Below are 13,346 nucleotides of genomic sequence, written 5' to 3' on the forward strand. Positions count from 1 at the left end.
AACTTCAAAGGCAGCAATTCCACTTCTCTGCATCTTTTCTAGAGAAATAATCTCATTTGTACAAGAACGCTCACTGTAGCATGACTGGCAACAGTTGCCACACAGCACGTGCCCTCCTTCAGGGTATGACAGAGACTGTGCTGCAAGCAGAATGAGTTAACTCTCCATGTCAGAACAGTGGAAGATCTGTAAAAAGCGATAGCAGGAAAAGCAGAAAATATTTACATAGAAACTTCAACTGTATTCATATTTATGTGTGTTCACACACAGTAAAGGTCTGGAAAAATACAAACTACAGTAGCTAGCAATGAAGGAGAGCATCATTTATATGTACTATACACACATGCACATATACATATATACAACACATACTAAGTTTTTTAAAATCATCATAGTCATGTATTTTTATAATTTTTAAAATATGTAAGAAAATAAGGTGTTTTATCTTCATTGTATCCTATATCACAGACATACACTATGTGAAAACTTAAGCAACCCATTACATAGCTAAAATTCATTTATTCTCAATCTGCCCCATTCATTTAATAATTTTAAGAAAATATATGTGGCTCTAAAGCTTTCGCCACCTCTCCCCTCTTTCAACGTGAAACAGTGGCAAACAGGAAAGAGATGACAATTAATTTGTCTAGAGGACAAAATAATGAAATTATATTCAAATCTCATTATATAATAGTTATTGTACCAAAAAAATCAGAAAAAGGACTATATAAATTAATACATAAATATATAAAAATGTACACATATACAAAAACATACTATAAATTCTGTTCAGTAACTTCCTTTTCTCATTCTACATTTTGAACGTCTTTCTGTGTCAAATTATTTTAAAACTCAGAAAGCTAGTGGCTAAATTATCATCAAAATTAACTCTAAAAATAGGGCATAGAAAGGAGGAAATAAACATGGAAATGAGTTTTACTGGGCGTGGGCAACATCAGCGAAGAGCATACATACCTCAGGCCTCTCCTGGACAGCGGCCGGGTTCTCTACCATTTGATCCAGCTTCTTATGCAGTTCATCTATCTTCTGTTTTAATAGCTGTTCTTCAAAAGCGTTTGCTTCTTTCCTTTTCATATAATGTCTGTCTTCATTTACTTTAAGAAAGATCAAAACTGGTTTGCATCAAAGTTTAAATTCAGGCCATCAGAGGAATATACACAAAATGAGTGAAAGGTTATTTTTAGGATGTTTCTTGTTTTTACTAGACTTTTCCATGTGTCTTGGGTTATTAGAACTGAAAAGTGTATTACGTTTTAATTATAATTTTTACCTGCCCTCAGCATGGTTACTGAAGTTCAGGGCATGTAAGTTACAAAAATTTCCATGCTGATCAACAATAATATTTGGTAATAATATAGTACAATACTACACACTTTTGTAAAACAATCATGACCGTGGAAATTATCCGAAAATGGAACAGCTTTTAAAAGATATAAATCTCTAGGTGCTTTCTAAGAAGAAATAAAAGTAAAGTGCACTGAAATTATATTGTGGGTCATCCCACTTCCATGACGGGTTAACACAACCATCTCACGTACAAATCAAATCGCCCAGCTAAGTCTTTAGGTCACGGTATGTGAAAGAAAAAGGTACCTGTGCCCGGCACAGAATGGGCTCCTCCATGAGCGTGAACAGCATTAACTGTTCTCTCAGTCACCGACTGAATGAGAAAGTGAACAAACAAGGCAGGCCAGCAGAGTGGCCGCAGTACAAACAACTAGATGGTGTGAAAGCCCCGAGTGGAACAGGGTTCACTTTCCTCTCTAAGGTCCACGTTGTTACAGCAACGGCGAGTGCAGACATTGGTATCAGCACTACGGTTTTCCCCGTGAGGAACAAATCTGATGCAGCCCGTGGCCGTAAATAACATGGCCCTCAACAGAGGACTCCTTCTGAATGTCTCATTGGAGCAGCTGCACATCTCAGAAAAGCTCTTCAACTCCAGTTCCTAACTTAATCTTTTCACAGTGCAGACAACTGATTAGCGATCTAGAATTGCTATCCACAGAAGTTCAAATCCAGACAATATAAATATCTAGTTCACCAAGAGCTAAGGCAACACTGTATGGATATCTACGTTAGTGCTGCTTTAACTCTGGGATTTGCTGTCAGGACAACTTAGTTGTCAAGTTAGTTCTTGAACAAACATAGCTGCTACTCTAGTATCTAACAAAGATTTCCAGGCCTCTGATAGGATGAGCTGGAGACCTTCTCACAGATTCTTTCAGCATAGTCAATTATCTGTTAAAAAATGTAATTACTCCAGAAATGAGGATTATTTTAAGTGACATAAGAATATCCCAAATAATAGGAGTGCAAGTACCCCACTGTTCATGCTTTCTCCGTTGATTATATTTCTGGGCTCTCAGTTCTTCAAAGGAAAATTCTGAATCTCCACGAATAAGCTTCTCTTTGCAATACATAACAACCTGCTGAACATCAGCGTTGGCTGCCAAAGACGGCGGTACAGAATAGCCTGATTTAGAAATCATGATCACCCTTTGTTCCCTATAATGGGGAAAAATATATTATTTACAACGTATACTGAGGCAGCTCTTGAAGGAAACTATGTAAAAGATTAACGCACTGACTGTACTTACGTATTTGAGTCTTTATCACAAGCTGAAGATTTCACTCCAGAAAGTTCTGAACCCTAAAAAGACAAAAAAGAAACACTCACTTATCTGAAAAGAAACCATGACTCAAATTATTTCACAAAACAATATGAAATGCTTAAGGGTCCTCTTAATCATCAAGTAGACTTACGTGTGTGCTTCAAAATGATGATTAATATCTGAAGCTTTAGTTTGCAATCTTAATATTATGAGAACTTTTGAAACTAGAGTCCAGTAAGAAAGCAACTTAAAAAAATTTCTACTTGGTAGTAGAGAAGGGCACTTATTTTCTTTTGAGCCATAGTCTAGGAGCTGGGCCACTGTCCCTAACTCTTACGGGATTAACATTCCAAATAGATACATTTAAAAAAACCATTAAGATTTTCTTCTGGTACTATTCTACCTTCAGGAGTTCCCAGTGCTAGCATTCATCTGCTAAACAAATATTTAATGAACACCTCAGGGGCCGGCCCTGTGGCCAAGTGGTTAAGTTCGCGTGCTCTGCTTCGGAGGCCCAGGGGTTCACCACTTCGGATCCTGGGTGCGGACATGGCATTGCTCATCAGGCCATGCTGAGGCAGCCTCCCACATAGCACAACCAGAAGGACCTACAACTAGAATATACAACTATGTACAGGGGTCGGCGGGGAGGCTTTGGGGAGAAGAAGAAAGAAGGAGACTGGCAACAGATGTTAACTCAGGTGCCAACCTTAAAAAAAGAAGAACACCTCACACATTTCATGTGCTGAGCCAGGTGCTCAGGTGCTGGGACTATGACAGTAAACAAAGACCCCTCTCTGCTGTCTGGACACTCACAGATGGGGCAACAGGAAGTAATGAGGCTGGCAAGCATGTGTAGGACGTAAATTGGGATAGTTTGACTATCTATCACAGTTAGAAATGAACATCCTACTTCTAGGAAAACGTTATATTAATACAACTTGCACATGTGCACTAAGAACAGAGGCATTTCCATTGGATTTAGCTTAAAGCAGCTCCCGGCAAACTCTGAAAGAGCAACTGTACTGTGAAGAAGAAAGATGCTGAGAAACAAGGCTGAGGGAAGAGGGACCTGAGCATTTTTACACGTTGATAGGTCATCAGGGCAGAAGAGATTCCCACAGGGCAAAAATCCCAAGGGAGATGGAAGACAAGCATGGTGGAAGGCCGCCTCCCACACTGCAAGAGCAGGGCAGGGCAGTCACATTTACTGGTTTGTGCCGGAAAACTGACAAACGTTGTCTGATTCTGCTGTCTCACTGAAATAGTATTTTGTCTGCTCATAAGGAAGAGGTTAGAGGTAGCCAGGTCCCACATCTGAGGAGAGGGAAGAGAAGTTTAAAATCGCTCTAATTTGGCATTAAAGGGCGAAATGGGAAACATAAGAGATACATAAAACATAAATGAGCTGGGAAAATGGAAACGTAATTGCTGGAAGGAAGGAAAGCCCTGGCTGTGGTTACAGGCACCATGTGTGAAGCTCTGCGATTCTCAGCCAGGGCTCAGGAGCTCCGGGTGGGTGTGATCCACAGGAGGGATCCTGGCCCCATGCGAGGGAGGCCAGCAGAACAAAGGAGAGAAGCTGTGGGGAGGAAGTGAACACAGGAGGGTGTGTAGTGGGGGTCCCCAGGTCAGATCAACGCAGGAAGTTATGGTCAGATAATAAGTTCTTTAAGTCTAATATTTGAGATCAACAGTGGTAGATGACAACAGGCCAGCAAGCTGCCACAGGTGCAGGTGGCTGACATGGAGGATGGAGGTTAGAGTCACCCAAGACAAGTCAAAGAAATGAGATGCTGAAGTGGACAGGCAAGGCAGCAGGCTGACTGTTCAATACCCTGTCCAGCTTCCACACAACCCACAAATGTTATTATTACCTGATTCTTAGAAACGCAGGCTGAGTTATTTCCTGGATTTGATTTTGATGTCATCATTTGGTTTAAAACCTGATCATTATGTAGAGGTTCTGAGGTTCTAGCTATGGGGGGGGAAAGGATGAAAGGTAAAGGGGAAAGGTAAAACCATATTAAATAAAATCACAAATACATCCCCCTAATCTTTCAATAAGCAGCATAAGAAATAAATCAACTCATTCACACCATCTCAGAAAATGTAACTAAAACAGTTTTTAGATGAGAAATATTATAGAGACAATTTTCTGATCAATTCAAAATGCACAAAGAACCTGAAAGAAATGTAAACTCTAACTAGTTATTTTAAACAACAGGAGAGGATAGTAAACGATTATTGCTGAAACGTAATCTTCATTTCTAGGGGAAAAAAATGACTATATTTCTTTGAAAGTTGAACTAAACACATTTGCTTCAATTCAGAACAGATGGACTCCAGAGTAAGCAATGTCCTCTATTTTGAGCAATCTTGATTTTTTTTTAACCCTAAAAACACAATTAAATCACCAAGTTATTCTGTGGGTGCGCTCTTTCAATGTGCTGAGACAGAACTCCTGCTCTCCAGAGCTGGGTAACGGGCATTATTATTACCAGAGTACCTTCCCTGTTACCTAAGACAATACAGTCAATCAATGCTGAATGGATTTGTTTTTTAAGGAAAAAAAAAAAGCAGTGCAAATCAGAGACTAAATTATCAACAATTGAGACATTTTAGAAAGCATTGCTTTACCTTGAGCCGGCAAATGGGTTTTGGTGAGGCGTGTTTGAAACAACCTAAATGACAGAAGAAAGGCGTTGATATAGATTATAGACTTCAGTTTAATACATATTTGTATTAAAGCAAAAAGCATATATAATAGCTTATTATAAACTAGTAAAGACTGATGTCAAGAGAGAATGTAAAGCTGAATTTTAGAGTTGCTTCAAAATTTAAAAAAAAATTTTGGGATTATTTTCATATCCAATACACTTATATTAGAGAAATTCCTCCTTTGGCCTGAGCAAGGGGTATGGTCAGATAAGCTGGTTCACAGGCTGCTCGAGAAGGGGAGGGCAAAATCTAGTTGACTCTTTGAGTACATAATTTGGTTACATGTATCACAAGCCTTAAAACTCTTCCTCCAGCCTCGGACTCAACAGTTTCAATTCTGAGAACCTATCAGAAGGAATTTGAGAAAAATAGGAAATAGATTAGGAAATACTCTTATGAAGAAGGAAAGAGACCTGACACAAAGCTGGATACGTATGTAGAGCATGCTTGCAATTCTATGACAAGGAGAGAAACAAATGTCTGCTAAAATAAATGCCAGGTTTCCTCTGCTTCTTTAGTTTTCTGTATTTTCTGAATACCCTAAATGATAAATGAGTATTTAATCACAGCAAAAGTAAAAAATTGTGAAAAACAAAGTTATTCATTAAGATATTCATTATGTTGTTCTTTGTAAAGACCAAAATGTTGGAAAGAACTTAAATGTTCAGTTGGAGAACAGTTAAATTCTGACAACTCTGGGACAGATTTCCTAACTACTTTTTAAGTACAGAAAGTTCCTAATTTCTTAAGAGCAGTATGAAGCTCAGTATATATAACCACACATACAGTATGACTTACTGTTAAAACACACAAACACAAAGGCACACACACAGGCCTAGGAAGAGATATTGGAAGGAAATGCACGAAAATGTTAACAGTAATATTTGTGAGCAGTTGGTTTTCCTTTACGCTACTCTGTATTATCCACATTTTCCACAATGAGAAGGATTTTCCTGTATAAACAGGTAATAAAACGTTTTAAGCGCAAACCGTACATCTCAGAGCAGGAAATGCCATGTGGAGTCTTATTTTCAAACTACCTGTACTGCTGTTGCAGCAGCTCGCTAGGTTCAGCCTGGTTTTGAATTCCTCTCCGAAAAACAGCGCTGGCGTGCTGTAGATTTCCTTGGCCTTCCAGATGCCCAGCCCAGGCTACGTACAGCGGAGAGGACAGGGTCCCGATCCCATGGTTGTACAGAAACTCAAAAAACTGATGACGGTCACTGTTGCATTCAGCCTAGAAAACCCCAAAGCAGACAGACATCAGGACACAGGACTGCGAGTCCAGATGGGCGGAGCGCAGGCTGGCCCCAGTGTCCAGTCTTCACGGCGGCTTCAGGATGCACCGCGGAGGGCGAGCCCTGGGTGGCTCTCTGATGGCGAACCTAAAAGTTAAGCTCACTCCTTTCCTTGACATTCAATGCCCCCATAATTACCCACGCTATTTCCCAAGACAGCAGGCTCTATAATGACTATACAAGTATTCTTTCTGTCTTAACCTGAGCTTGCCCAAGTTCCACTGGGTGCCTCTAACCTTAGTATCTAGTAATTCAGTGAACAAGCCCATGCTTACTCTAGCCATGCCATTCATGATTTTATTACTCGTGTCCCCAGGCCTTTATTCCAAGATGAAAGAGACCCAACCTTTAAGGTCTAACCTGAGGCAGCCTTCTCTTTTTAGTACTAAATTAGTTTCTGAGAGCTCATATTTTCTTAATTATTCGTGATGAATTTAATTTATTCCCAGGAACTCTTAGTACCTGGGAGTGCCCGCCTACCTCCCTTCCCCTAAGCACACTTCTCATCCAACAATCCTTCTTATAATTTAATAGTTTCTATCTTGTGTTGTAACATTTAATGACTTGATACACAGAGAAAGAGGGTTTTAAAATTAAATCCCTAAGTCCATAATATAGAAGCTAAAAAGTTCTAAAATACACATCTCTGGCCACATAACTTTTAAAAATTTATGACTGGAAACATAAGGAATTAAAGAAAAGACAGTCATTTTGGAAAAAAGCAAAAGTACAATATGATTATAGATTTTACTATACATCTGAAAGCATACTTACAAATTTCAAACAATAATTGATGAATCTTGAGTCATTGTGGTATCTCTTCTTATCTAAAAATTCCTTCATTAAATGTTCTAATAAAGTTGTCAAGTAGTCCTTATTTTCAGGAAAGTTATTTTCTACCCACCGAATGTAACTAGAAAGATAGAGGTAACGTTAATTTTCAGGACAGCATATAGCTTGTTATAGGAAAAAAAAATAAACTCAATGCTCACCTTTCCCATTCACCAAGTGGATCATGGCCCTCGTAGCTCTGCATATGGGCTTCAAACGTTCTAGAACCAGAAAAATATGCACATGGGATATTAGCGATAATTCTTAAAAGCAAAAGATTTTATATTTATCATTCATACACCTTAAAATGGAAATCTTAAATATCAATTTGTATGCTATATTAAAATCAAAAGAGCATTCACTCAGAGGTGGTCAGAAAACTCAGACGCAGTCAGTGTTTTTCCAGAAGAAGATAAGACTCAAGGCCCCTGAGCTGAGCCCTAGAGAGAGGCAGCTGGAGGAGTCCCCAGCTCTGGCCCCAGGGTCTCCTCCTCTCACTGAGTCCCAGCGTCACTCCCACCATGAGAGGCAGCACCCAAAAGTCTGCTGCTTCTCATCCCAACGGCGGGACCCAGGCGTGGCACCGCCTCGGACCCCTCTGTGCTGCTCAGGAGTGTGGCTGAGACATTGCTGGAACGAGATTTGAAGAGCGCTTGTGAATGGCTGCCAGCAGCCCTGGGTACCACTAATCGGGGTTTCCAGATAGTCTGCTTTCCGGGCCTCAGTGGAACACAGCGTCCCTAAGGAAGAACACGCAGTGGCAACGCTCGCAGATCAGCCAGCACAGTTCCCAGAGAACCCAGCTAGCCCCTATTCCACACACCCAACCACGGCTTAAAAACCAACCGGGCCGGGTATAGCTCTCCACCGCAGCTCAGGGGCTAGTGGGGTAAATGAACACAAAGAACCAGGTAAAAGAATGCCAGGTGACACTAAGCACTTAGGGAAGAAACGAAATAACTGGAGAAGGGTAAAAATGGGATATGATTTATAATTTTTAGATAGAGTGGTCAAGGAAGGCCTGCCTTTCTGAGGGGGTGACATCTGATCAGAGGCAGAGAGCCACGCCACTACGTAAGAGTGCTGAGCTAGGAGACGGTGGGGTTGACAGGAGCTAATTTGCATTTTCAAACAACCATTCTGTCTCTCCAAGTGAGGAAGGGGGTGGGGGAGGAGAACAGAAGAGGGAAACCAGCTGGAAAGCTACAGCGCAGTCATGGTCCCAGCTCCCAGCGACAGGGCAGTGAGATGGACCAGTGTGGGAACAGTTACAAGGGTGGAATCTGGGGTGTTTTGGAGAAAAAGACAATGGGACTTGCTGATGGCACTGCATACTGGGTGTGAGAGAGTCAAGCTAAAGAAGACCTCCAGGTTTTCTATCAGAGAAATCACATGAATTTTGGAAAAAAAGATTTAAAAGTAGTACTTTCTTCTAGCTATCATATCAGAATACAAACGAAATCAATGTTTCTTACAACTCAAAATCCAGAAGCCACAAAAGAAAAGCTAGATAAAGTCAACTATAAATAAATAAAAGGCTTCTACATGTCAAATAAACAAAACAAACGCCAAGCAGAGTCAAAAGAGAAATGATAAACTGGGATAACAAACAGAACTTCCAGAAATTGGGGGGGAAAAAACCCAAATTTAAAAAGTGAACAAAAGGCATTCCACAGAAAAATACTCAATCTCTCTAAGAGAAATTCACCTCACTGAGATACAATTTCTCAATCATCAGACGGGCAAAACTGTGACAACAGTGTCCAAGAGAGGCAGTGGAAACAGGCACTCTTCTCCTGCTTGCAGGTGGGAGTGCCCTCAATCTCTGCCACAGGAATGGGTAACAGCTATCAAAATTATGAGGGATTTACTTTTGATCTAGCAAACCCACTTCTGGGAATCTAGAAGACAGATAATCGGTGTACGTGCAAAATGCCACGTGAACAAGCTTTTTCACTGTGGCACTATTTGTAATAGCAAAAGATTGTCAACAACCCAGGTGTTCATCAATGAGGGACTTTTAAGATCAATTATTGTATATGAAATATTATGCCAGCGTAAAAAAGAATAAGAAAGAGCTCTGTGTACGGACAGAAATCTCCAAGGATAGTGTTAAGCAAAAAAAACAAAAAAAAAACAACAAAAAAGCAGTGTATACAGTCTGCTATGTTTTATGTGAGATAAAGACAGGAATTGTACACACACACGTACACATAAATATATAGCTATATTAATATATTATTATAATATAATCATTTACATTTACAAAAAGAAACTCTTGAGAAATAAACTAGAAAAATGGTTAAATATGAGGGGATGTGAGAGTAGACAGGTGCCAGTCTTCCTCTGTTTTGTACGTGGGTCCCTGCCACAGCATGGCCACTGACAGTGGTGTGGGTCTGTGCTGAGGAACCAATCAAACCCGGGCCACTGAAGTGGAGTGCACCTAACAACCACTAGGCCACCGGGGCTGGCGCCTCTAAATCTTTTTTTAACCACATAAATGCATTACTTATTTTTTAAAAATAAAATTATTTTTACATTTTGAATCACCCTCTCATGCCTCATAACGGATAAATTGCTACAACGTCAGAACCTTTCTCCCAAAATATAAGCAATAATAGGCTGCCCGACAAAAACATTTCACCTTCTGATACCAAGCACATTTTCCTAGTAAAATGGCCTAAATCCACGGTAAGTTACCACTAAAACACCCAGTTCATTAAAGCAAATTAGTCTTTAGTAAGTCAAAACAAGGTCAGAAATTCCCAATTTCTCTTTTAAAATGAGGGAAAACAAATTTCTAAAAGTGAAATCCTTTGCTGGCTAGATTGAAGGCTAAAGAAAAAGTCTTAAAGCAAATGGACTTTTGTTTTTTGACTGTACTTAACGACCTCAGCCTTTTATCCCAAAGAGAGATTACCCGGGTGCTGATAAAAGTAACCAGTTTTACTTGCTATCACATAGGATTTAACTGCTTTTGAAACAGTCTGGATAAATCGCCTAAGTCATCAAGCAAAGGCATGGAAATTTAAAAAATTGTTAGTACGCTGACATAAATGACAATAAGTATAGTTGTTCTTAAAGTGCACGTATTCAAACACTTTTTAAAACTGACTGTGGGATTATGGGTAAGAGCAGTTTTAAGTTCTTTCCCTGTAGGAGGCTTTGAAAGTTTCTCATGAAACCTACACATGAAGTTTAGGTTCTTTCGTTGGGTTCCATTTTTGTCTCCACGGCGGCGATCTGCCCAGAGGGGGTTCCTTACAAAGAATAAATGTGAGCTCCGAGGGTCTCACGAATTGCACGAATCCCCCCAAACTGGTCTCAACAGAGAGCATCTGCTACGTGGCCCAGAGTCCCATCAACGACTCACAAGTGGCCCACAGCCTAGCTGGGGTGGGGTGGGGATGCAGTGGGGTGGGGACAAACTGCAGAGCCAGGGAGGGGCCGGGAGGGGCTCCAGGGAGGCAGGTCTGGGGCGGGCCGGGCCGAGGACCTGCAGACCGCCAGGCCCGAATCCGCGGTCGGCAGGCCCCTCGGCGCCCGCAGCCGGGGGTCGCGCCCCCGTCCCCCCGCCCGCCCGCCTGCCCGCCCCTACCCCCACCCCCGAGACCGACACTTACCGAACGGCATTCTCCAGGTTATCACCCATGGCGAGAGGACGCCGGCCAGCAGCAGCCCCGCCGGCACCGCGAGCGAGCAGCCACTGATTTGAATCTCCCGCGCAGCCGCAGTCGCCGCGACGGGCGTTTGCAGGGCGCCTGCTCTCGGCCTCGGCCGCCGACCGGCTGGCCAATCGCCGGCGCCGTTGCCAGGAGACCAAGTCCCGCCTCCGTCCCCCGCGCCGGCGGCTCCTTCCGCTTCCCCGCCGCCGCCCGCCCGCTAGCCCGAGAGCTCGCCGCCGGCGGGGAGAGGGCTGGGGTCGCTGGTGCGGCGCGTGGAGGGCACGGAGCCTTCAGATCCGTGCAGTGAAGCCTGGAGGTCTCCAAGGGTCCCAGCCTGTCGCTTTCATCTGCTATCGCGGTGTAGTCACTCGGCCAACCCCGCCTAGGGTTTCTCCTGGGTCTTTGATGAATTCAAGCTGGATTGACTCACGTGTAGACAATGGGTTTTTTCCTCAGCCATCCAAGTTGCAACTGGCTTACATAATTACACGATTAAGCTCTCGTCACAGGGAAGGCATCATAGAAGAAAAATATCTAACTTGAGGTCCCCGAGGCGGAAAAAATGGTGCCTCGGCCCTTGGGTCCTGAGAGTCGCGCTTCTTCGACCCCTTTGCTTAAACAGATAAACCAGAATCATGATGCCTGGTTTATGGAAAGAAGAAAAATAATACCATTTGTAGAGTCGAGACTTGTTTAAGGCTTCACAGCCCAGGGGGATATTCCGACTGGGCGCCCCTCCCCATTTCCCGCAGGTCTCTGCTCAGCCTCCTCGCTGTGAGAAAAGGAGTCAGATGCTGGAGCCCAGGAAATTTTAGTCCCAGACCCTAAAACGCTGTGGCAAAGAACTAGGGAGTGGTTCATCAAAAACCCAGGGAAAAACCTAAGTGGTGGCATATGAAAGTGGTGGGCTGGTACCCTTGGAGACCTCTAGGCTTGATTTAGCTGATGTGAAAGGCTCCATGGTTGCCCTGGAGCAAATGAGGGCTCAAGGACTGGGGGCTTCCTACATCCAACTGGTAATTAAGATAAGAACAGAAGAGTTTGGGGAGATTATAGAATGCCAGCTAGAAGGCTTTTGACATCTGTGGGACTAGGAGCTCTGGAGACCAAATTCTCAGGAATTATGAAACGTAAAGAGAGCTCTTTGTAAAGGAGTCCAGATGTTTAAGAAGAAATATGTAATATGCTGGTACTTCCTACTTAAGAGTGAGTTGGAAAAGAGTCAGCGTAACCTTCTCTGCCCCTTGGTCTTTAATAACTTCCCATTCTACCTCTCAAGGTTGTTTCAAGAGCCACTTGACAATGCAAGTAAAATATAAAGAGCTATTCATGTGTTCCTTTTAGAGAGGCTGTGTGGATGTTTCGCTCTCTTAGGACCCTTAAGTTTTGTTGCTAATGCTGACCAGTCAATTCCTACTCCTAGCGACCCTTGTGCAGCAGAGCGGAACCCTACCCAGTCTTTCTGCACCATCTTCTCACCTTCTGGCGCTATATCACACAATGCTCCACTGCTTTTCATAGGGTTTTCATGGAAATTTTTTTCAGAAGTGAGTGGCCAGGACTTTCTTCCTAGTCTGTCTTAGTCTGGAAGCTCCATTGAAACCAGTCCACCATGGGTGACCCTGCTGGTATTTGAAATATGATGGCATAGCTATCAGCATCAAAGCAACACGCAGCTGCCAGAGTATGACAACCAGCAGATGGATAGTGAGGTTCTGTGGCTGGAAATGACCCTGGTTGTGGCAGTAAGAATGCCAAATCTTGACCACTAGACCACCAGGGCTGGCTGCCCTTAAGTTAAACACCTAAAAACAAAAATTAGCAGCTTCTGGAAATCCTGATGCTCTCAGAGTCTAGACTTTCTTTCAGGATGTTGTTCAATTTGAATCTAGACAAGTATCCAATTTGTAGGGCTTATTATTCAGAGGATGCTCACTCTGGGGTCATTACGCAGGTGTTAAGTTATGCTAACATCACAGGAATTAACATTTTTGGTCTCACTAATTCAAGTTTTCAACTTGTGTCTGATAGCAGCTCAATCAGTCATCAGTCAGGAAGTGTTGACTGATCATCCATCGTGTACTAGGTGCTAATGGATTTATACTTAACTACGACATCGTCTACCTCAAGCAGATCCTGTCCTTAAGAAACTAGTGGTTTTGTCTGGGAGATGAAGATACATTCCTAGAAAA

General features: G+C 42.4%; 1 protein-coding gene across 2 annotated transcripts in view; it reads right to left on the reverse strand.

Moving 5' to 3' along the window:
• BUB1 (BUB1 mitotic checkpoint serine/threonine kinase) overlaps positions 1–11,253 on the reverse strand; it is a 41,819-nt gene extending 30,566 nt beyond the window's left edge. For both annotated transcript variants that reach the window (XM_070511747.1, XM_014852709.3), the window contains exons 1-9: positions 11,113–11,253; positions 7,648–7,707; positions 7,430–7,568; positions 6,398–6,594; positions 5,277–5,320; positions 4,514–4,614; positions 2,622–2,674; positions 2,345–2,529; positions 976–1,115 (exon numbers count right to left, since the gene is read on the reverse strand). In XM_070511747.1, coding sequence (XP_070367848.1) covers positions 976–1,115; positions 2,345–2,529; positions 2,622–2,674; positions 4,514–4,614; positions 5,277–5,320; positions 6,398–6,594; positions 7,430–7,568; positions 7,648–7,707; positions 11,113–11,141 — 948 coding nt within the window. In that variant the 5' untranslated portion in view covers positions 11,142–11,253. The remainder of the gene's footprint in view (positions 1–975; positions 1,116–2,344; positions 2,530–2,621; positions 2,675–4,513; positions 4,615–5,276; positions 5,321–6,397; positions 6,595–7,429; positions 7,569–7,647; positions 7,708–11,112) is intronic.
• Positions 11,254–13,346: the final 2,093 nt, after the last annotated feature.

This window comes from Equus asinus, chromosome 6 (assembly GCF_041296235.1).
Source record: "Equus asinus isolate D_3611 breed Donkey chromosome 6, EquAss-T2T_v2, whole genome shotgun sequence".
Classification (NCBI taxonomy): Eukaryota; Metazoa; Chordata; class Mammalia; order Perissodactyla; family Equidae; genus Equus; species Equus asinus.